The sequence below is a fragment of the Naegleria fowleri genome, assembly GCF_008403515.1.
Source record: "Naegleria fowleri strain ATCC 30894 chromosome Unknown tig48, whole genome shotgun sequence".
NCBI classification, from domain to species: domain Eukaryota; phylum Heterolobosea; class Eutetramitea; order Acrasida; family Naegleriidae; genus Naegleria; species Naegleria fowleri.
The window spans coordinates 205,327-229,854 of NW_025407980.1; the positions used below are offsets into that span (position 1 = coordinate 205,327).

Below are 24,528 nucleotides of genomic sequence, written 5' to 3' on the forward strand. Positions count from 1 at the left end.
GATTTGCTTTTTAATAGGTTTTTTCATTGTAGTTTATGGCCATTCCATCATTGGAACCTTGTTTGAATTCTATGGATATTATATTTTGTTCTTTAACTTTATTCCAACAATTGTCTCTTATTTGAGTAGCTTACCAGTCATCGGTAGTTTATTTTCTCTCATCAATTTAGGAAGTCAGAGGCTACCAGAATAGTTGTATTTGAAGGTGGAGCCTTAATCAGCATGTTTTTCATATTTTGCTTTGTTTGGAATAGATAAATGAGTGACAACTCACTCTTGTTTGTTTCAACTTGATTGTCATCTATTATTGGACATGATTGACCCATGATTGATATTTTACAAAGTGGTGGTGACGAAAAAGTTTGTTGTTGATCATCCGCTTGAACTGTCTTGAAGAAATTGTGAACAAGTTTGTTTTTGAGTGCTTGTTGTTGTGGTATCAGAGATTGATTAAATGAGATTAATTTGATCGATGGTAAATGGAAAACATTGTGGTGTAAATTAAGGCAAGATTCATCTAAAGCACTAATGTTGGACGAGTAGAGGGTGGTGGCAAAAATTTCAATACTTGATTGATGCATGGCACAGATATTTCCGTAAATGGTTGAATTTCCTTTGACTTGTATCTTGGCTTGTTGAGTTAAAATAATAGAATGATTCTTTTGATCTTTGAAAATACATTCATGATCGACTGTTGAAGAGGAATTAATGGAAGAGACAAGACCGTTTCGTCCACCAAGGAAAGTACATTTTCTAAAATAGACACATGTCTTTGTTCCAGTCACCCAACAGCAATCAAAAAGTGAATTACTGTCATTTGTGTCGTTTTGATTATCGAGAACAACTTCGAACGTGCAGTTCACTAAAATAGTTTGTCCCGAGAGAAATTGACAGCAATTGGATGACATGACAGATTCATGAGCTTCCACTCTTCCTTTGGCAATACTCGCTTGAGAAGTAGCACTGGTGGAAGTATTTGATTGATCGAGAGTAATCTTACTGTTAATCGTATCGTTTCGATAATGAATGAAAGTAATATTCCTGCAATAAGAAAATGGAGCGTTGAAACAAATGGTTGGTTGTGGTCCCTGTCTTTCATTGGTTCCATCCTGTAACAAAATGATTTCACACTTGTTGTTTTCATCCGATTCACCAATTAAATTCAGTGATCGATCCATGAGTAAGGTGGATGGAATGTAATGTTTTCCAGATTTTAAGATGAGAGTATCACCTGCTTTTGCCGTATTCATAGCATTGTCTTTGGGAGTGAATGAAGAGACAAATACAAGTATGATTCATCAGTACATGAATGGTAGTATTTGAATCAAGTAGTACTACTTTGAATTTCAAAATGATTAACACAACACTTACCCAAAGTCATCTTATTTCCATATTGCCTCTTTCGTGTGACTAAATATTTAGAGACTGCATTGATTGTATTATTCGTACTTGATGCATTTTGTAATGCTTCGACTGTATACACATTGCAACTGATGGACGAATGAATACAACAATTATTCTCAAACACATAATTTGTGTTTTCAAATTTGTCTTTTTGATCAATGGTTGATTCAATTAATTGCTTATTGCTTAATGGTTTTCTTTCAAATCCCAACGAGAATGATTCAGACGTATTTCCTTCCATTCCACTCCCAGATTCATCATCAAGATGATCTTCATCACTTCCAACATTTGTACGTGAATGATACGAATTGGCATTGAGAGGAGAAGAAGCAGCCGCAGCAGTAGTAGTAGTGGCTGTATTACCACCACTACTTACTGATGAAAATTCTCTATAGGCATTATTGAGAGCTTCTGCCCATTCTCCAGCTAGATATTCCGAATCGGCCCATATTAAATAAGTTCTCTTGTCACTTGGAATTTCAATACAATTTTTGAGAGTTAAATTTTTCACTTCGACTACAATCGAACTCCGATTGACGGGACCTCTCAGTACAATACTTCCTTTGTGTTCTTCATCATCTTCTTTAGAAAAATAAAACAATTCATTGGCTAATAAAATACAAAAACGTTTTTTAACGGAACGATAGGAACCACCTTGTTTGTAGAGCCAACCACTTTTCTTATATTTTTGGTGGTCCATCAAGAATTTGGCAGATGGCATTTTGTGGCAATGGTGATGACGTGAAGGTTTGTGAAATTTTTTTGAAGGATGATGATTAGAGGCAATTTCGTGATCTCACAATAACATTTAAAAGGATGCTGTCTTTGTGTTTTTGGAGCTCCACAACCTAAACTAAACAACCTATCATCTCCCATTATTATGTTTTACTTGTAGATTTGAATACAACCCATGTTCTGATTCCAAACTATTAACTCTCCTGTGTGGTCATTCAAACAAATGGCATGGGGCATTGCAATCTCGCTGAAATGAAATACATTTTGATTTGGTGACACGAGATGGCTCTTTATGTATTGACCACAACCACATGTGCCTCCACCATTCATATTAAAGATCATTATCAAGTGAATACAACAATCATACATGATGAGATTTTTAGAGACTTCATCATAGACGAGTAATCTCTGAATAAAGAGATTTGGAAATTGGTCATTGAAAGGAACTTCTATCACACATTTCCATTCCAAAATGCATCCATCTTGACGGTTTCTCTCATTGGAAGTGATGGTTTGAATCTTGTTCTTCATTGGCACTTGTTCAAATATTTTAATGGAAGAGCCCTTCGTTTCCACAACCGCAACAAATCGTTCACTATTTGAAGTGGCGATACCATAAGGTGGAAAGAGAAAATTTGTGATTTTGGAGAGACATTGTCCTGTGGAGACACTCAAAATGTCCACACCACTACTTTCCAGAGTGGATTTGAATTTACATATAAATATCCAATGATCACCATCTATAGGATGGTATTTTCTTGCATACAAGATATCCATACTACTAATTTCAATAGGATGTTTGTAATGATCGTTTTTCCAAATGAGAGCCTTCTTTTGAGAGGGTGACGAGGATTCTAATAGAAGACATGTTAAATCAAGTTTTAATATTCCATCCTGACATGAAACGATCAAATATTCATTGTTGTTGATCGTATGTACATGCTTCTCAACACACATGGATCGAGGACGGATCAAATAAATTGATTTGATTGGTTTTTTAGTGTCCAAATCAAACACTTGAATTCTTCCTCTTCCAATAAATTGTGGATCACAAACAAGAAGAGTATTGAATTTGTGAGAAATTGCAGCATAACAAGCATGCATCATCATGTTTTTGATGTCACCATAATCCATAAAGCGTCCTGAATTTGTAGTACCAAATGTGTGAGTTGCTTCAAAATTCAATGAAAAAGGAACCAATGGATGAGATCGCATCTTGATTGTGAATATTTCCGTGAGGTCATGTAATGATGATGATGATGAAATGAATTCTTCTTTATCATGAAAATCCAATAGATTTAAAACAACAATTTCATATTGGGAGGATTCAGCAGTTTGCTCTTCTATTGATTCATTAGTATTCATTTTCCTCTTTTTTGAGTCCAATGAGTGTTCACTGTTTGAATCTGCCATCGTTGTGTTTTCGCAAGGGTTGGATTGGAATCGTTTCATTTTGCAAATGTCTACATATGAATGATACAAGAACGAGATCCCACTTGCAGTCCAATTTTTTTTTGTGTTTGACCAAAAATTATCTTTCGAATTCGCATCGGAATTTTATTCGTTTCTTCATTTACACGCAAATAAATTACTTTTAAAACCAACATCGCTATTAAAATGGAAGATTTTAAATCACCCCTCGTGGAGGTGAGAGAAGTAAAAGAATTGATCATTGATGAATATAACTTGGAATTATTTAAATTAAATTGTGTGGCCTGCTTATATCCCTATGTATTCATTGCTTACAGGAAAAGTGTAATTATTTATCGGAATTCTGGAAAAAACTCTTCGATTGAATATGTACACACCATCAAGCTTGCACACGAAATTAATTTTATAAGAAATTCTTACAACAAAATATTTATTGTCGGAGAAGAGGGCATGACCATGATGATTCTGAAGCTAGAGAAGGATTCTACATTGAACGAATTCAATGATGAAATTGCATTTGCACCATCAAAAAGTCAACAAGATTCCGATCTAGAGCAACAATATGGACTTAAATTAATTAATTTACATCAAAATAGCCATGAATCGACGTGGTCTATTTCCTATGATGGACCAAGTGGAATTTTTGCAGTGGGAGATAATTCTCATATCATCAAAGTTCACTTACCAGACTGTAAAGAGAAAGAGCCCTTTACATTAGAGGGTCATTCTCACAATTTGCCTTGCCTTCATTTATATTCCAAAGATAGATTATTAAGCTGCTCGATCGATAAAAGTTGTAAAGTATGGGATTTAACAGAAAGAAAAGTGCTATACAACCATGATTTTAATGAATGGTGCTGGGTTTGTACCCGATTAAACCCAAAAAGTTTTGTACATGCACCTCAAGATTCACATCTAACGGATATTTTTCTTATTGGCACGCAGAGTTATGTGTACTTACTGAATAGTTCAATGGATACAGTATTATACAAATTATTTCTAAAACCAATAAGAGGTTTAAGACTCCTTCCAGGTCATATTTATGGAGCTCTTGAACGTGTGTCTTTACTACAGGTTATTGAGAAACACAATTTAATTCTAATTGCAAAACAAAACGACAACAAGGTTCTGTTACTAAGAATGGTGTATTGTGAGCAGAGAAAGGAATATTCTCTCACACCAGTGGACATTCTTCCAGCTCTTACATTAGAAAATCAGTGCATTATTGGTTTGGGCTACTGTGAAGTGTTGGATCGCATCTACATTTTATGTCTAGACAAACAAATGTATTGCTATGATTTGAGATTTAAGTTTACTAATGACCTTTGTTTTCAGAAAGACTTTGAACAAGGGAGAGAGGCCAATCACGAACGTGTACCAGACGAACACCTCTATTCTATTTCACAAATTGTCATTTAATAACAAACAAGTCGAACATTCCAAAATTGATTTCTTTGCCCAGCAAGCAGATTTTTGAAAAATCAAAAAATGCACAGAAACATTCGTTTCCTAGACAGATTGGTGGCGTCCAAGGCATTGATTCATCATCATCATCATCGTCATGTAGTATCACCATCCATCAATACAATCCAAGCTAGTACAACAACAACAACAAATATTCATCGTAATTATGCTATTACCAAAATTCCTCTACCATCCCTCTCACCAACCATGACTTCGGGAGAGATTGTAAATTGGGTGAAGAAAGAAGGCGATAAAGTTAGTGTGGGTGATATTCTGTGCGAGATTAGAACTGATAAATCAGTTTTGGAATTTGAATCAGTCGAGGAGGGTATTTTGGGTAAGATCGTTGTGCCTGGAGGATCCAAGAACATTCCTATGGGAGCCACTATTGCTTATCTTGTCGACAAGAAAGAAGAGATTCCATCCATTCCATCTGAATCAAGTTCAAGTCAGAATGTATCTGCACCAACAACAAGCACCAAGCCTTCCACCGACTCATCACAGCCTGGACGCACACAACCACAGCAACATGTTGAGTCATCTTTCTCTCATTCGGCCCCACTTTCTCCAGCTGTTCTTCGTATTCTTCATGAAAATTCATGGATTAATACATCACAAATTAAACCAAGTGGCAGGGGAGGTCGATTGACCAAATCAGATCTTATTCAATTTATGGCTACCAATCCTGCTACTAAAAGCCCACAAACAGTAACAACACCACAAGCAAGTGTTGTTGTTCCACCTACTACAACTACCACCAAGACTTCACAAGTTGCTTCTACGACAAGCTCCACCACAGCAACAACTCCACCACAAATGCCACTTACCTCATCCTTCAATGACATCCCAACAACACAAATCAGAAAAATTATTGCTTCTAGATTGTTGGAATCAAAACAAACAGTACCACACAGCTACTTCACCATTGAAGTGAGAATTGATAAGTTATTGAACATTAAGAACAGATTAGCGAATGAAAAAAACATCAAGGCTTCTGTCAATGATATCATTATTTATTGTGCATCTAAAGCTTTGCAAAGAGTTCCAGAGTGTAACGTTATTGTCAAAGGAGATCAGTACTTACAAGCAGAAAATATTGATATTTCATTTGCTGTTGCAACACCAACCGGTTTAATAACACCAATTATTCCAAAGACCAATACAAAAACGATCGAACAGATTGCGACATCTGTCAAGGAATTAAGCAAAAGAGCTAAAGAAAACAAGCTTAAACCAGAGGAATTCCAAGGCGGTACCTTCTGCATTTCCAACCTTGGTATGTTTGGAATTCAACATTTTTCTGCTGTCATCAATCCACCTCATGGCATTATTCTTGCAATTGGAACCTCCCAAAAGAAGCCGGTTTTAAATGATGTTGATTTAGATGCAGATACTATTGTAGACTCAAACATTAATGAGGTTGAAATGGGAACATTTATGAGTGTAACAGCTTCTTGTGACGCTAGAGCTATTGATGGAAAATTGGCAGGCAAATTTATGCAGGTTCTCCGTGAGGAATTAGAGTTTTCATTCGCACTTTAGATGTTTAACAATTTGGGTGGTAATTAATTACTAAATATGCAATATTTATTAACGAATGTAGTTGCTAATTAGACTTCGAAGCTTTGAACATCAATTTGGTAATATTTTGGCGTTTGAGACCACACAAAGGCAGTCTCTTAATCGCTACGGGTCGATCATTGTTGCTCACCATTGCTGGTTGACAACAAGAATTATGTCGGTCATTCTCTTCAGAATACATTATAACTGGTATCGCAATCAAAATGCTTGGAAATGTTGGGAGTACCAAACCCGCCAAAATACTACAAATTATTCAAAGCCAAAAAAAAATACAACACGCCCGCTGCCTCGTCTTCGTTTACCCACAATCATCATACACAAAAGAAATAATTATTTCTATTAGTTGAAAACAAATAACTGGAGATCATGTCATTAAATGGAAAGAGCAAATCGTCCGTTTTACGACAAACCATTATTCCAAGACCAAGAGAGCAGCTGTTAGGCTCTACAAAGAACACTGAACGCGAAGTAGGTTTTTTCATTTTGATGATTGTTTGATTTAAACATTCGGATTTTCATTATTAGTCTTCTTGTCAACAATCGCCATTGTCGAGCGTTTCCAACACAAACAAATCGGTAAGTACCCTCAATTAGATACCCGTACCCGTTCATAACATAATTTTTGTTTAATAGACCATAATTTTCAAAGATGCTCCTGCGAAAGCATTTGAACCCAAGGTCTATGTGCCATATAAACATGCTCAAAATGGAATACCAAGACAGGTTGTTGTAGAGAGGTTTGTATTTATCACTGTTGATTCCTATTCATAAACTTGCTGGCCATAGGTTGAGGAGACAATACGAGCAACAAGATATTGAGGAATTACTCAAGAATGAAGGAATAGACTACTCAACTCCAATCACACCAGAAAGAAAGTTTGAATTATACTTACCTCTTGAAATTTTTGATAACACCGATTTTGATGACAGACCTGCCAGCGAATGGATAAACTTGGGTAGAAACGATGAGACTGGTCAATTCACATACGTGCCTGCAAAAGCCCTTCTTCAACAAGATGGAGTTGGAAGCTGGTATTTTTGTAAAGTATATGATGTGGATGAATCTAATAACAGATACCTTGTTGATTTCGTTCATCAAGAGGGAAACAGGGTTTGGTTACCAAGAATTAATGTTATGTTTCTTGCCGAAGACCCAACAAAATTTGCTAGACGGGTGGCACATGCTCACAAATCAAGAAAAATAGCTGAATCTCTAATTAGATATTATTTGTATATAGAACACATGCCAATAGATGAGGTTTCTCCTTTATCAGAGGAACAAATGATGAATATCAGAAGGCTAGGTTGTAATTCTCAAAAATTGAGAGACAAAGTATATGACTCATCGACAGATGAACTTCTAAACGAAATCATTAAGGAATACCAAAAAGTTACCAATAGGATGATATTCGATAAGAACATGAAGGATCCTCTTCAAAAAGATTTATTTAAGAACTTGGAGCTTCCAGACGAGTTTCTTGACCCATTTCAAAAGAAAGCCCCTTATCTAGGAACAATTGAAATACCGCCATACCCATTCGACGAAAACAAAAGACAATTTTTCTTTAACTCATACTTCACAGAAAAAAACATTTTGGATGCATTGCTGAATGTTAAGAAAGAGCTTTTAGACAAACAAAATTTTAAGATTTTTCATATTCCTTTAAAGAAAACAGTAACATTAGATGAGTTTGAGCAAATACAAATGCAAGCTATTGATTCAATCGTATCAAAATTAACTGGTGAATGGCTGACCAATTTAAAACAGCATATCCAAGACAGTTTGATACATATAGAAAAAGGTTGGCTTAGTGTAGCTGGAAAGACTGTTCAGATTTATGAAATGAGCAAACTAAAGCGTTTTATGAACGCTATTAGATTTATGATGCAAGATTCGATTAAGTTTTTAATGCAAGATTCTTTCAAGGAATATGTAAAATATATTGAAGATTATTGTTCATTTGATTATGATATCAAATCGATTGATCACGTAGAAGTGACATTCCACAACGAATCAGATACATCCAAAAGAGCACCTAATTTATTTTCCATTGAGCTTACATTTAAAGATGACAAATTCTTCTATGTAACTCCTTTAGAGAAGTTCAAGCAAATTGTTGTTGAAATGTTCGATAAGGCCCTAAAGGATTTCCAAAAGATATCAGACGTTGAGTCACACGTCCTTTCTGAAGAGTTTTGTGACCGATTTAGCGAAAAACCTTCGACGTCTGACCAAGACAAAAGGAAACGACAAGGATCAGGTTCAACAACAAGACGAACTCAAAAGATGTTTTTATGGGGAGAGGTTAAGATGTTAGATACACTCAAATCTACTGATTTAGAGGTTTCAAAGTGGAGAAAAACTTTAAACTCATTCATGGAAGTGTCTTTGTTACCACTTCATACATTTTTAAAGCAATTTGAAAAGTATGAAGAACTCCTTAGAATTGATGTTCAAAAATACATGGATGAATACGAAAAGAAAGAAAATTTAACGATTGAAGATATAAAGGCAGATATAATTAGAAACTATGAGATGAAGGATACTATCAGAGAGAGCATACCTCAAAAGATTAATGTAGGCACATTTTTAATTGATTGTCAAAGCATTAGAAACCATCTAAGTAGAAAATGTTCGGAGATAGGAAAGAAAATTTTGGACTTTTTAGCTAGGACAGCAAGCGAAAAATGTAACTTTATCCTTGATAACTTTAACAAACTTTCTAGAGAAATTAATAAGCCACCTGAAGATATTGAATCTCTAACAAAACTGAAAGGAAGGTTGAAGGAAGTTCCAGATGTCATCCTTGAATATGAAGAGAAAATCGTGGAAGTCAAGAATTACTATAGTATCTTGGAGAATGAGTTTAAGTACCCACTTTCTGATGAAGAGTTCAAAAACTTGTGGACAGCTGTATCATGGCCAAAAAAAATTCAAGAACAAGTTGAAAAAGTGGAGGCATTCTTAGAAAAGAAAAAAGAAAATCTCAGAGAAAGGTTAATTACAGATCAAAAATCTTTTATCAAAGAATTGGAAAGTATCCAAAAAGTGGTGTCTGGGTTCTCAAAGCACAGAGATATTCTTGCAGTTGCTGACGTTGCAAAAGAGGTCAGATCTATCCAAAAACAATTACAAGACTTCCAAGAACGAGCAAGAAAGAACAATCAAAAAGAAATGCTTTTTGGAATGGAAGTTACAGAGCACACACAGCTAAATGCTATTGTAAAACAGTTCCAACCATTTGCAGATCTCTGGCTTACTGTAGACAACTACTTTGCTTGGGAAGAAAGTTGGTCAAAAGAACCTTTTGAACACTTAGATGCTCCAAAGATAGAGGAAGAAGTTAAAGCTGCCGAAAAAGCAATGCTAAAGTGTATGAAACAGTTCAAAGACATTCCTGAAATTAGAAAAATTTCTGAAACGATTAAGAAGAAGGTTGAAGAATTCACTCCCTACCTTCCTTTAATTTTGGCTCTGAGAAACCCTGGAATGAGACAAAGACATTGGCAAGCAATTTCAAACGAAATTGGTATTGAAATAATTCCGGGCCAAACCCTGAAATTCATGGACGATGTTTTCACGATGAAATTACTTACTCATGAAGAGGTTATTAGAAAATATAGTGATATTGCTTCCAGAGAATTCACAATTGAGAAAGCACTTAAGGATATGCAAGAAGCTTGGGAGACTTGTAACTTTGAGGTCCATGCATATAGAAAGACTGGTACTTATGTCATGAAAGTCAGTGATGAAATTCAACAACAGCTTTCTGAGCACATTGCTCTCACCCAAACAATCAGTTTCTCTTCATTCAAAAAACATTTCGAGGCTGATCTTAAAGCATGGGAAAATCAACTCAACTTAGTTTCAGAGATATTCGAAGAATGGACAAATTGCCAAAGGGAATGGATGGCCCTTGAGCCAATTTTTTCTGCAGAAGAAATGCAAAATCAATTACCTCAACTCTACAAGCAATTCAAACAGGTTGATACAAAGTGGAGAAGAATTATGGATGGTGTTTACAGAAATTCAAACATTATGTCTTTCTGTACCTCCACAGCCAAGCTATTGAAGACATTCCAATCAAACAATGCAATTCTTTCCACAATTCAAAAGGGTTTGAGCAATTATTTGGAAAAGAAGAGACAGCAATTCGCAAGATTATACTTTCTTGCTGATGAGGAGTTGTTAGAAATTTTAGCGAAAACAAGAGATCCAACAGCTGTACAGAAATATCTTAGTAAGATATTTGAAGGAATCGGAGAGCTTGACTTTGTTGAAATCCCTGAAGAGAAAAAGATTAACTCAAAAGGCCCTGCTTTAGAGATGATTGCCATGATGTCCAAGGCTGGAGAACGAATTGATTTTATTGAAAAATTACAACCTTCAGGAAGTGTCGAGGTTTGGTTGAAAGAAGTTGAAAAGATTATGATGAAGAGCTTAAAACTGTCGATCTCTAAGGCTCTTGTTGACTATAATCAAACTCCAAGAAATGATTGGGTATTGAAATGGCCTGGTCAAGTAGTTATCCTTGGTAGTCAGGTGTACTGGACAAAAGACATTACCAATGCCCTTCAAAAAGGAGGAAACAAAGGTTTAAGAGGATATTTGAACACTGTCAAGGAACAATTGCTAGGGTTGATTAGAATCGTTAGAACAGAGATTTCAAAATTAGAAAAAACAAATATTGAAGCACTTATTACAATTGAGGTTCATGCAAGAGATGTTGTGGAACAAATGCTTCAGGAAGGAATAGAGAGTACTCATGACTTTGAATGGGTATCCCAAATGAGATATTATTGGGAACCTACTTCATCAGAAGATGGAACTTCTCCTAACGATTTTACTTGCTATGTTAGACAAGTAGAGACTCAGTTCGAATATGGATATGAGTATTTGGGAAACACATCTCGTCTAGTGATTACTCCATTAACAGACAGAATTTACTTGACACTCACAGGAGCACTTCATCTTGGTTTGGGAGGTGCTCCAGCAGGACCTGCAGGAACAGGAAAAACAGAAACTGTCAAAGATTTGGCAAAGGCCCTCGCAAAGAAGTGTGTTGTCCTTAACTGCCAGGAAGGTATGAGAGAAAATTCTATGGCTCAAATTTTCAAAGGCCTTGTTCAGTCAGGTTCATGGGGATGTTTCGACGAGTTCAACCGTATTGATGTTGAAGTTCTTTCTGTTGTTGCTCAACAGCTGTCAACCCTTCAAGAAGCAGCTAGAGCCAAAGTTCCAACTACTACCTTCGACAATATTCAAATTAATGTGGATCCTTCATATGCTGTATTTATTACGATGAACCCAGGTTATGCAGGACGTACTGAGCTCCCAGACAATTTGAAGGCTTTATTTAGACCTGTTGCATGTATGGTTCCTGATTATGGATTGATTGCTGAAATTCGTTTAATTTCATTTGGTTTTGAAAATGCTAAGCCTTTGGCCAAGAAGATGGTTCAATCATTCAAATTGGCCAGTGAGCAGTTGTCGTCACAAACTCACTACGACTTTGGTATGAGAGCTGTCAATACAGTCATTGCTGCAGCTGGTTTGCTGAAGAGAAAGAATTTGAAGATGAATGAGGAGCTGTTAGTTCTTAGAGCATTGCGAGATTCAAATATTCCAAAATTCTTAGTGAATGATGTCATTTTATTCAACGGAATTGTGTCTGATCTTTTCCCTAGAGTGAAACTGGAGGAGACAGACTATTCGATCTTAAACACTGCCCTCAAAGAAGCAACTGATCATTTTGGTATATCTCTGACACCTGTGTTTAACGAAAAATGCCTGCAACTTTACGAAACTACGATTTTACGTCATGGAGTTATGCTTGTTGGTGCTACCGGAGGTGGAAAAACATTGTGTTACAAGACTCTAGCTTATGCCCTTACTTCTCTCAGTAAGACTCACAAGGAAGATTTCCATCAAGTTCATTACAGTGTCATTAATCCAAAATCTGTGACAATGGAACAGCTTTATGGTGAATATGATAAAAATACAAGAGAATGGAGAAATGGAGTTTTGGCATCAGAGTTTAGAAAGTTTGGAGAAGATACCAGCCTAGACTGTAAATGGTTGATTTTCGATGGTCCTGTTGATGCTCTCTGGATTGAGTCCATGAACACTGTGTTAGATGAAAACAAAAAGCTTTGTCTTGCAAATGGTTCTATGATTGAAATGAGCGTTCATATGAACATTATATTTGAAGTGGAAGATCTGGCAGAAGCATCTCCAGCAACAGTTAGTCGTTGTGGTATGGTTTACTTAGATCCGAAGGCAACTGTCCCACCAATGGTACATGTCGATTGTTGGTTAGCCAAGATATCAAATCAGCTAAAACCATACTTGGAGCAATTAAGACAGCTTTTCGAACAATTCCTGCCTGAAGGAATAGAGTTCATCAAGTCTCACGTCAACGAATATATTCCAACCGTAGAAAGTAACTTGACACATAGCACTTTCAATATACTTGAAACAATGTTTGTTGACTTTGACCCAAGTCTGGGAAGAAAGAAGAAAAAGTCATTTTCATTCGAAGAAGAGCAGCAAGGTAATGAAGAGAAGATGTCAAAATTGAGTAAGATCATTGAGCCGTTATTCTTATTCTCCATTACATGGGGTTTGGGAGCATCATGTGATTTCGAAGGAAGAAAGGCGTTTGATGCGTTCATAAGACAAAAGATCAAGGAGAACAATGTTGCAAGTGTTTATCCTGAAGATGGATTGATATATGACTACTTCTTTAACACTGATGAATTAGTATGGAAACACTGGCTAACTGTTACACCAGAACTTGAAATCACTTCTACAACCCAATTCCGAGATATGATTGTTCCAACCATTGATACTGTCAGAAGTAGCTGGCTTGTTAAAAAACTACTTCACAACGATCATCATGTTCTTTGTGTAGGTCCTACAGGAACAGGAAAATCAGAGGTAGTTTCTCAGGTCTTAATGAGAGAAATACCTGAAGAATTCATTCCTTTCATCATTTTCTTCTCTGCCAGAACCGAAGCAAATGCAGTCCAAGATATTATTGATGGAAAATTGGAAAGAAGAAGACCAGGTGTTTATGGACCTCCTCAAGGAAGAAGGTACATTATTTTCATTGATGATATCAACATGCCAGCCAAACAACAATATGGAGCTCAACCTCCAATTGAACTCATCAGACAATGGATGGATCATGGTGGTTGGTATGAATATTCGAATGAAAGACTGCCTTTTAGACATGTTGAAAGCTTAACATTCATTGCAGCATGTGGCCCTCCAGGTGGTGGTAGAAATACTGTAACTAACAGATTAATGAGACACTTTACTTTTATTTCATTCCCAGAGCTGCAACACGAAAGTTTATCCAAGATATTTTCAACAATTTTGAACAAGTCTTTCATTGAAGTGAATTTAAATATCAAAGACTTTTTTCTTGCCTGAACTATCCGCCAATTTTGTCGATGCTAGCATTCACTTATTCAATCACACCAGAAAGGAAATGTTACCTACTCCATCAAGATCTCATTACACCTTCAACTTGAGAGACTTGTCCAAAGTTTTCCAAGGTATTCTTCAATGCAACCCAAAGAAGATTGTCAACCTTGAAGATATTTTGAAATTATGGACTCATGAAAGCTCTAGAGTTTTCAAAGATCGTTTAGTTGACAATCAAGACAGAAAGAAATTTGAAGAAATCCAAGAAACTTTGCTTTCTAAATATTTCCCACAGGTGGACTCTAAAAGCATTGTCAAAGAAAGAATTATCTATTCTGATATTCTAAGTCATGGATCAGAGGTTAGAACTTATGACTTTGTGCCTGACCATCACGAATTATTTAAGGTTGTAAATGAACAGTTAGAATATTACAACAATATGAACAGTGACAAGAAGATGGATTTAGTTTTATTTTTGGATGCTATTGAGCATATTTGCAGAATTGGAAGAATTATTAGACAACCTGGTGGAAATGCTCTTTTACTCGGTGTAGGAGGAAGCGGTAGACAAAGTTTGACAAAGCTTGCATGTGCCATTGCAGAATATGATTTGATGCAGCTTGAAATTAGAAAGTCTTTCAGTCTCAAAGATTGGAAAGAATTCCTTAAATCTTTGCTGTTCAACGCTGGTAAAAAGCATGGAAAGGGAGAGAATACAGTATTCTTGATTGCTGATACACAGCTTATTTATGAGTCATTCCTGGAAGATATTAATAACTTGCTGAACAGCGGTGAAGTTCCTAATTTATTTGAAACTCCTGATTTAGATGAAATTTATACAGCTATGAAACCAATTTGTGCTCTTGAAAAGCTGCCAGCAACACCTCTGTCTTGGTATAACAGATTTATCAAGAGTGTAAAAGATAACTTGCATATTGTGTTGGCAATGAGTCCAATTGGTGAAACATTTAGAAGCAGGCTAAGAATGTTTCCATCATTGGTCAATTGTTGCACAATTGATTGGTTTAGTGAATGGCCAAAAGATGCCTTGCTAAGTGTCGCAAATGAAAAACTTGCTAACCTTAAACTCATTTCTGTTTCGGAGCATGACTCTCAAGAACATCAAGATGAACTAAGAGAACAAGAGGAACAATTGAAGGAAAAAGTCAATCAAATGTTTGTTTTCATCCATCAATCTGTTGAAAAAGGCTCAATTGATTATTTAAGACAAGCTGGAAGAACAAACTACGTCACTCCTACCAGTTATTTAGAACTTCTCACTTCCTTTAATAACATTATGGATGTTAACAGAAAGAATCTCGAGAAAGAAAAACGAAATTTACAGATAGGACTTAAAATTTTGAAAGAAACAGAAGAATATGTTCACAAGCTTCAGGAAGATTTGAAAGTCAAAAGACCACAGCTGGATAGAACAAGAATTGAAATTGAAAAGAACATGGAAACTTTGAATATTGAAAGAGAAGAGGCGCAAAAAACTCAGGAGATTGCAAAGGTTGAGGATGCAGAAGCCAAACAAATTGAAAGCGAGGCAAAAAGCATGAAACAATCTGCAGAGGAAGAATTGAGTCAGGTTGAACCTCTATTAGAAAAGGCTGTAGAAACTGTCAAGAACATCAAAGTCAATCAAATTCGTGAAGTTGCTAACTACAAAGTTCCTCCAGCGGGTGCTCTTAAAGTTCTAGAGGCAGTTTTAATTATGTTTGGAGAAACTCAGGGTGTCAAGAAGGTTAAAGATGGTGTGACATATTATGATTGGTGGGAAAGCGCTAAAACGTATCTCAACAACGCCACCAAACTTAAAGATGATATGATTGGATATGACAAGGAAAACATTCAAGAAGCTATTATCAGAAGAATCACAAAATACTACAATGATCCTGAATTCCAAGTGGCCAGAGTGAAGGAAATTTCGTTGGCTCTTGTAGCTATGTGCCAATGGGTGAGAGCAATGTATGACTTTTATTGGGTAAATAAGGAAGTCGAACCAAAGAGACAAAAGGCAAGAGAAGCAGAAGCACAATGGGCCGTTGCAAGACAAAAAGCAGATGAATCCAACAGAAAACTTGCCGAAGTGATTAAAAAGCTTCAAGAGCTTGAAGATGCCAATGCTAGAGCTCTAAAAGAAAAGGAAGAGTTAGAAACAATGATTGATATTTGCGAGAAAAAGCTTGAACGTGCTTCCAAGCTTCTTGATGGACTTTCCGATGAAAAAGTAAGATGGCAAGAAATGCTCGAAAACTATGAACGCCAACAAAAGGATATGTTGGGTAACATGATTATCAACGCTGGTACCGTTGCATATTTGGGAGCTTTCACTAAACCATTCAGAGAAAGACTTGTGAAAGAATGGATCAAAGAACTTGCAAAACAAAACATTCCATTTACTGAGAATACAGATGTTTATCACTCATTGGGAGATCCAATTGCCATTAGAATTTGGAATCAGTATGGATTACCTTCAGACAAGCTTTCCATTGAAAATGCTATCATTTTGAATAATTCTCGAAGATGGCCTCTCATGATTGATCCTCAGCTGCAAGCTGCCAATTGGATTAAAAACATGGAGAAGGAAAAGGGTCTAAAAGTATTGAGTATGACAAAGAAGGATTACCTAAGTGAACTGGTTAGAGCTGTACAATTTGGTAATCCTGTTTTGATTGAAAATGTCGGAGAAGATTTGGATCCTGCAATTGAACCAATTTTATTGAAGCAAACATTTGGTACACCAGGCAACCTTTACATTAAGATTGGTGAAGAAACGATACCATACAGCAATGACTTTAGACTGTATATGTGTACAAAGATCAGAAATCCAAAGTACACACCAGAGACATGTGTAAAGGTAACATTACTCAACTTTTTCATTACTCCTCAAGGTTTAGAAGACCAATTACTTGCAGAAGTTGTAAAAATGGAAAGACCAGAATTGCAGCGCCTCAAAACAGATCTTATGCAGAAAAATTCAAAGATGAGAAAAGACTTGAAGGAGCTACAACAAAATATTCTAAAAATGCTTTCCGAAAACACTGGAGATATTCTTGAAAATGAAAAGTTAATTAATGCATTGGGTGAGTCAAAGATTGCAAGTAAGTCTATCCAAGAAAAAGTCGAGGAAGCAGAAACCACAGAAAGAGAAATCGATGTCACTCGTAACAAGTATAGGCCTGTTGCAGAAAGAGGATCATTGCTCTTCTTCTGCGCTTCAGACATGACTAACGTTGATCCCATGTATCAATATTCGTTGCAATGGTTTATTCAACTTTACAAGCAGGTCATTGAAACAAGCGAACAAAATGATGACTTGAATGTTCGTTTGCAGACCCTTATCTACAACCATACTTTGTCCTTATACAATAACGTTTGTCAGTCACTGTTCGAAAAAGATAAGCTCCTGTTCTCATTCGTACTTTGCATTAGAATTATGCAAGGAAGAAATGAGATTGATGAACATGAATGGAGACATTTCTTGACAGGAGGTATTAAGACGGATGAAGATGAAAAAGATATTGCAAGAAAACCAACTGGAGCCACCTGGGTAACTGATAATTGTTGGAGCGATGTTGTCCTATTGAACAAACTTCATACATTTACGGGATTTTTGGAATCATTTATTCAAAATATTAATGAGTTTAAGGCATTCTTTGAAGATTCTAAACCAAACATGCTACCAATCCCAGCAGGATGGAATGACAAACTTACAGATTTCCAAAGAATCATGGCACTCAAAGTTATAAGACCAGATAAGGTGATTGAAAGCATACAGGCATTTGTAGAGAAAAAATTAGATAAGAACTTTGTCACTCCTCCTCGTTTCGATTTAAGCCGATCCTTCAAAGATTCTAATTGTGTAACACCACTGATTTTCATTTTGTCTCAAGGCGCAGATCCAAAGTCTGAGCTCAACAAATTTGCCGAACATATGCGAGTAAGACAGTTGTTGAGTGTTTCGCTTGGTTCTGGAACAGAGAATGCTGCCAAACAAGCCGTCAAGGATGCCATTCAAAATGGAAGTTGGGTTATTTTGCAAAATTGTCACTTAGCTCTTGGATTTATGCCAATGTTAGAACAAATTGTTGAGGGATTCTCAATTGAACAAAATCATGCAGACTTTAGATTATGGCTAACGAGTATGCCAACACCAAAGTTTCCTGTATCTGTTCTACAAAACAGTGTCAAGATGACGTTGGAACCTCCTAAAGGTTTGGCAACCAATCTGAAGGGATCCTTCGATAACTACAGTGATGACTTTATGCAACATCCAACAAAGCCAATGGAATTCAAAAAGCTTTTGTTCTCTCTCACATTCTTCCATGCTGTTATTCAAGAACGTAGAAAGTTTGGTCCTTTAGGATGGAATATATTCTACGAATTCACTAATGGTGACTTGGATGTTTGTATCAAGCAACTAAGGATATTCCTCGAAAAGTACGATGAAATTCCATACAAGGTGATAAAGTTTTTAACTGGTCAAATCAATTATGGTGGACGTGTCACTGATGACTGGGACAGAAGATATTTAATGACAATGATTGAAGATTTCATTACACCAAAGGTTCTCAAAGATGGTTACAGATTCACTGAATCTCTCAATGAATATCAGTCTATTCCAGCAAGAGAATATGCCAGCTACAAACAATATTTGGATACTCTTCCAAACGTTTCCCATCCAGAGATATTTGGCTTGCATGAAAATGCTGAAATTACATACAATACTTCAGAATTAGCCAATGTGACTGAAACAATTCTTGCTATAGAAGGAAGTGGTGGAAAAGTATCTGATGATAAGGACATGGTTGTCAGCACCATTGCAAATGATATTCTCAGTAAGCTTCCACAAACATTCGATGCTGAGCATGTCAACAAAAAGTATCCAACGGATTACAATGAAAGTATGAATACTGTGATCACTCAAGAGGTGACAAGATATAACAAGCTTCTCAAAGATGTTAGAGAGTCTTTACAAAATGTTCTTAAAGCACTCAAAGGACAGGTAGTCATGTCCGCTCAGTTAGAAGGTGTTGCGAACTCATTGTACAACAATTATGTTCCTGATTTATGGTCGAAAGCTTATCCATCCATGATGCCTTTGAGTGAATGGGTTCTTGACTTCCTCAAGCGTTTAGATTTCATTCGAGACTGGATTGAGAATGGAATTCCAAATGTTTTTTGGATTAATGGATTTTTCTTCCCACAAGGTTTCCTTACTGGCCAATTACAAAACTATGCAAGAAAGTATCAAATTGCAATCGATCAAATTTCCTTCTCTTTCAAGGTATTAACCAAGGAAGAAGAAGAGCAAGCCAGACGCAAGAAGCCAGAAGATGGATGTTATATTAAGGGCCTCTACATGGAAGGAGCAAGATGGGACAGAGAAAATGAATGTGTTGCTGAATCAAATCCAAAAGAATTGTATTCTGAAATGCCTATCATTTGGTTTAAACCAGTGGCAAACAAGCAAATTCAAAAAGAAGGATATTATGAATGTCCAGTCTACAAGACTCTCAGAAGAGCAGGTACACTCAGTACCACAGGTCACTCGACCAATTTTGTTCTTTCGATTGATTTACCATCGAAGAAACCTGGAGAACATTGGATCAAGAGAGGTGTCGCTTTGATATGTGCTTTGAAATATGTGACGAACTAATAGTGCTATTGTGTAAATAAAATGTTGTTCCAAAGAACTTGAGAACTTGGTTTCATCTGAGCTTTCTTTTCAAAGAAAAAATGACGACAACAAATCTGTTCATCTCTCTTCCTCCTGAAGTGTTGATTCATATTCTTGAATATTTATTGGATAAAAACTATCATCACCATACAATCTCAACAACAACAACAATAACGAGCGAAAGCAATGGCATTGAAGAAAATTCATCAAAGAAAGGCTTGATTGAATATTGTTCGGAGGCAAAATTGAGAGAGCTCATCCAACAGATCAATACAGTGATGACTCTTCATTCCACCTTTTCATCAATACAAGAAAGAACTCAATCCAATGTGGATTCTCATTCATCATCATCCATGATGATTACAAATTATATGAATGATCTTTGGTGGAGAATATTTCAAAAATATTGTTCCACTCTCGAAATGCAACAAGTTACTGAAATGAATTTATTGAAAGAACAAATGTTAAAGAAGGGAATGAAACGATGTGTGAGTTTGTTTTTGAAAGTGAGAGGAACATGGTTAAAAAAAAGAAAGGGAATCGATGTGAACCGTACTGAGGAGTGTAAGGTTGTAGTTTTAGGAGATGGAGGTGTTGGAAAATCTGGTCTTGTCATTCAATTCATAATGGGACAATTTATTGAAGAATATGATCCCACCATTGAGGACAGTTATCGAAAACAAATGGAGGTGGATGGCAACCTGGCCATATTGGACATTTTGGACACTGCAGGTAAGTTCTCATATGTTTGGTATTTGTTCATATAATGACCAATTTTTAAGGTCTAGAAGAATATTATGCGTAAGTTACAGTTGTTGAACGCTATAGAATGTGGTTTTACTAATTCATGAGATATTTTGAATAGATTAACACGTTCTTACTTACGTTTTGGAGAATGTTTTGTTTTTGTGTGTGCTGTTGATGATCTCCGTAGTGCTCACAATCTTGACAGTCATATTAGAAGTATGGTTCACCATAAAGATTCAACTGATGTGCCCTGCATTTTTGCAATCAACAAAATTGATCTTGTTCGTGAAAATTCAATTGAGGATAAAAGTCAGCTTGTGACAGAAGATATGGTTTACAAATTGATTGAAAAACACAAATTGAAAAATTTTGCAATTTTTGAAACAAGTGGAAAGAGAGCGATCAATTCAAGTGCCATATTTGAGGAATGTGTGAGAAGACAACGAATGGGAGATTTTAACAGTACTGAATTCATGAGGGAAATAATTGAACACAAACTTCTTAGCGAAAAGAAAAAGTGTTCAATAATGTAGTATTATTGGTTGTTGCATCTTGAATAAAATGTATAAAAAGTTATTGAATTGACAATTTTCAATTCTTGAAATCCCAGAGAAGATTTAATTCAAATGAATCAGGATGGTGAATGTCCACGCAAAAAACATGGTTACTTGAATAGTTACAGTATTTCTGTTAATTCTTAAACAAACTTTCAATATTGTGTTTCAGATCGGACCGTTTACATGGTTTACAAATGACAGCATCTACAACAGCAGCATATTTAGCTTCATTGGTTAACGCATCTGCTGTGAGCATGATAATCTTAATATCCTTATATTTTTGTTTAATAATTTTTGATGCTTCTAAACCATTAAGGAATGGCATGTGCTAGTGAAGGAGTTAATATGACGAACCAGAGAATGATATGAATTTTCTCCAACTTACCATATCTGTAATCACAAGTTTGTGTCGTTGTGGATCAACTTTTTCAATCAATTCCTTTCCATCATTAACAACATCCACATTGAATCCTAAACTTTGCATCATCTTGGAAATAACTTTTCTATTGATAGCATTATCTTCAGCGAGAATAATATTGTTTTCTGAGAGAGAGGTATCATGTTGTGTGAATTCTGTATTTCTTGTATAATTTTGAGCTCTTTGAAATTGATCTAAATAATTACTTTGGATATCAATTTGTTTCTTGATAGACATGTCTTGATTAGACTCTTCATCTATAGGTGATTCGTGAGCAGAAATCACTGGAGTTGAATTTTCACAAATTTGAATTGGAATTTTCACAATAAAAGTACTTCCTTCATTTTCTTTAGAATATAATTCAATTTGTCCACCCATTGATTTCACAATATTCTTAATGGTACTCAAACCTAGTCCACTCCTATTTCATTCAATAAATTCAATATATTCAATATATTCAAATATGGTAAATTATGAAAGATTGTATATAGTTCGAACTATACTTGATCTCATAATAATACTACATACCCTGGAAATATACTTTCATTCAAATTATGCAATTGTCCAAATGGTTGAAAAATGTATTGTTGTTTATCTTTCGGTATACCAACACCATAATCAACAACTTTAAATTCAAACCATGTTTTTTCAGGAAATTGTTGATTCTTGAGAGGATTTGGAATGATATTGCAATGAAGCTCTACTGAACTATTCTTGTGTGAAGCCTATGTGAGAGAGAATGTATACATTTCATCATCATTGATATATGAATAATACATTGAAGAATATTAACAACACAAGAGTAGACATGTAATGATTGGATTAACATGACAAGATGAATAGTAGTAGACATGTAATGAAATATTAATAACACACAAGAGTCATGTGATAGCCAAGATGAAGATGTTGAACATTAAAAAATTCTCAATTCTTTCTTACCTTAACCGCATTTGTTAATAAATTCACTAAAATTTGGCTCATTCTTGCTTGGTTCATTTTCACCATCATGGAAGATTCATTCACAGAAATAAATGTTTTTACATCCACATGAAATTTGCTCGCATAACTTGAAATAATTTCTCGAACACTCTCAATACATTTTTCTAAATTAAATACTTGAGTGTAAGTCGTGACATCTGTTTGATCCAATTTGGATTCGTTTTTACTTTCATGTTCAGTCTTGACAAAGAGTAAAATATCTTCAATCAATGTTAATAAAATACTCTCAGCAGATTCAATCGTATCAATTAACTCTCGTTGTTCTTTTGTTAAATTGGTTTCCTTAATGAGTTCAATAGATCCAAGACTGAAACAATTATTTAAATAATTGAAAAACGATCAGTTGGTGTGAATGTATAGGATTCAACGCGAGCGAGGTGAAGATGGAAAATATATTGAATGGACATTTGTAGTAATAGTTTAACAATTGAATTTCAATGTGATGGGATTGGTCATTGGCTCTTGATCACTCTTGTCCTCATTCATATTCACACTTACCTTGATAGAGTTGGTGTTCTAAATTCATGGCTCAAATGACTCACAAACTTGGTTTTGGCATCAAGAGCTGTTTTTAATTTTTCTGTTGTCTCTTGTAATTGATCACATTCACTTGAGAGTTGAACATTTCCAAATATAATAAATGTTCCAAAAATGATGACTGTAAAAACAGAAGGTATGTGCTCAAAAAGAATGTCCAAAATCATATCGAAATGTTTCAATTCAATGGTCAACATTTCATACAGAGCTAACATGATGTAATGCATTGAAATGGCTGCGACAGGAAAAGCAGCCCAAAATGCTCCTTCAGCCTTGGAATGAGCTGTATTCTTACTCATTACAGCTGTTGGATTTGATACCAAATTCGGAAACAAAATCATGTCGCAATAGTATTTATAAGGAGGAGGAGGAAGATTGAAAAAAAAATTAAAGAAATTTACAGCAAGTTGATCAATTAACTCTACTCACCTACAGTTGCTAAAGCATTCGATAAAAGTATTCCACGATTCGTTTTCAACACATAAAATCGAATGGAAAAGCTCAAAATATTGAACAGAATAATCACCTTAGATTCTAATGTATTTTCTGCTTTTTCCATCCGAATAAGCCTTCCACTGTTCACGAGTATTGTGAGAACACCAATGATGAATACCCAAAAGGTACTCTCATATTCCTGTTCTCCTTGTTTTTTAAAAGTATATATGGTTTGAAGGACATATCCGCTATAGACTGTAAATAATATGATGGAGGCTTGCCATTGAAGAGGCTTGTGCCAGACGGTGGGTATGCAAGAGTTTTTCAAAGGAAGATTAAAAAAGTTGATGGAATAGTGATTATAATGAGAGGATGATGTGGAGGAGTGAGAGGAAAGTGCTTCCATTGACGACGACGGTGTGGTTGTTGTTGTTGATTCAGCATACGGCGAGGAGGAGTCATCCATAATAATGGTTGGCCTTGTTGTGAGGGTGTTGTTGGAGTAATGAGTGGCTTCACCGTTATTGCAACAAGTCGATGGTTCTTGTTGTTCCGAAGCATGTCGTGTATGGTTATTGTTGTTGTTGTTGTTGGTCATGTCATTAAAGTATGGTGAATTACATGATGATGAGGAGAAGGTGTGAGTGGTCATGCTGCATGAAGAGTGTGCTTGATTTTGTTTTTGGAGAAATTGCGAATAACTGTGCGAAAACCTTCCACAACACCACAAGAGACAAATTTGGAAGCTTCTAGGTTTATTTCATTTGGGCGCACATTGGGTTTCGCGGTGAGGAGGCGGACCTTAATGAATTCGTGAAATGGCTACAGGGATATAATGGGATAGGGTGGACAAATGGATCATTTCACAAACACATTCACACTCGCGAGAGCTTTCGAGGTGCTGCTGTCAGAACATTGTATGCGAGCGCGGTCTCACAATCAATCAACCACCACTCCACCTTTAACCTTAAGGTTGGAATAAGGAATGGATGTAAGAATAGACACACCGAAAGAATCTTGGTGTGGAGATCTCTCTCGTTCTTTCTACGCACATTTTGTGAAGTCTCAACATTTTTTTTGTGTCTGACATAGGTTCACATCC

The 24,528-nt window shown here is 35.8% G+C and overlaps 8 protein-coding genes across 8 annotated transcripts; 5 read left to right on the forward strand and 3 right to left on the reverse strand.

Moving 5' to 3' along the window:
- Window positions 1–161: 161 nt before the first annotated feature.
- FDP41_005789 (uncharacterized protein) lies at window positions 162–2,125 on the reverse strand (the record flags this gene model as incomplete). The annotated part of the gene is made up of 2 exons (XM_044709351.1): window positions 162–1,258; window positions 1,372–2,125. 2 exons carry the CDS (start codon window positions 2,123–2,125, stop codon window positions 162–164), a joined length of 1,851 nt encoding a protein of 616 aa, XP_044559749.1.
- Window positions 2,126–2,289: 164 nt separating this feature from the next.
- FDP41_005790 (uncharacterized protein) lies at window positions 2,290–3,552 on the reverse strand (the record flags this gene model as incomplete). The annotated part of the gene is made up of 1 exon (XM_044709353.1): window positions 2,290–3,552. One exon carries the CDS (start codon window positions 3,550–3,552, stop codon window positions 2,290–2,292), a length of 1,263 nt encoding a protein of 420 aa, XP_044559750.1.
- Window positions 3,553–3,756: 204 nt separating this feature from the next.
- FDP41_005791 (uncharacterized protein) lies at window positions 3,757–4,989 on the forward strand (the record flags this gene model as incomplete). Its single annotated transcript, XM_044709354.1, has 1 exon — window positions 3,757–4,989. One exon carries the CDS (start codon window positions 3,757–3,759, stop codon window positions 4,987–4,989), a length of 1,233 nt encoding a protein of 410 aa, XP_044559751.1.
- Window positions 4,990–5,058: 69 nt separating this feature from the next.
- FDP41_005792 (uncharacterized protein) lies at window positions 5,059–6,576 on the forward strand (the record flags this gene model as incomplete). Its single annotated transcript, XM_044709355.1, has 1 exon — window positions 5,059–6,576. The coding sequence occupies one exon, from the start codon at window positions 5,059–5,061 to the stop codon at window positions 6,574–6,576; it is 1,518 nt and encodes a 505-aa protein (XP_044559752.1).
- Window positions 6,577–6,981: 405 nt separating this feature from the next.
- Window positions 6,982–14,053, forward strand: FDP41_005793 (uncharacterized protein; the record flags this gene model as incomplete). The annotated part of the gene is made up of 4 exons (XM_044709356.1): window positions 6,982–7,083; window positions 7,141–7,191; window positions 7,249–7,352; window positions 7,402–14,053. The coding sequence occupies 4 exons, from the start codon at window positions 6,982–6,984 to the stop codon at window positions 14,051–14,053; spliced, it is 6,909 nt and encodes a 2,302-aa protein (XP_044559753.1).
- Window positions 14,054–14,111: 58 nt separating this feature from the next.
- On the forward strand, window positions 14,112–19,712 carry FDP41_005794 (uncharacterized protein; the record flags this gene model as incomplete). Its single annotated transcript, XM_044709357.1, has 1 exon — window positions 14,112–19,712. The coding sequence occupies one exon, from the start codon at window positions 14,112–14,114 to the stop codon at window positions 19,710–19,712; it is 5,601 nt and encodes a 1,866-aa protein (XP_044559754.1).
- An 80-nt stretch (window positions 19,713–19,792) lies between these two features.
- On the forward strand, window positions 19,793–21,013 carry FDP41_005795 (uncharacterized protein; the record flags this gene model as incomplete). The annotated part of the gene is made up of 3 exons (XM_044709358.1): window positions 19,793–20,465; window positions 20,516–20,534; window positions 20,599–21,013. 3 exons carry the CDS (start codon window positions 19,793–19,795, stop codon window positions 21,011–21,013), a joined length of 1,107 nt encoding a protein of 368 aa, XP_044559755.1.
- Window positions 21,014–21,170: 157 nt separating this feature from the next.
- FDP41_005796 (uncharacterized protein) lies at window positions 21,171–24,078 on the reverse strand (the record flags this gene model as incomplete). Its single annotated transcript, XM_044709359.1, has 6 exons — window positions 21,171–21,365; window positions 21,423–21,876; window positions 21,984–22,180; window positions 22,395–22,761; window positions 22,953–23,295; window positions 23,421–24,078. 6 exons carry the CDS (start codon window positions 24,076–24,078, stop codon window positions 21,171–21,173), a joined length of 2,214 nt encoding a protein of 737 aa, XP_044559756.1.
- Window positions 24,079–24,528: the final 450 nt, after the last annotated feature.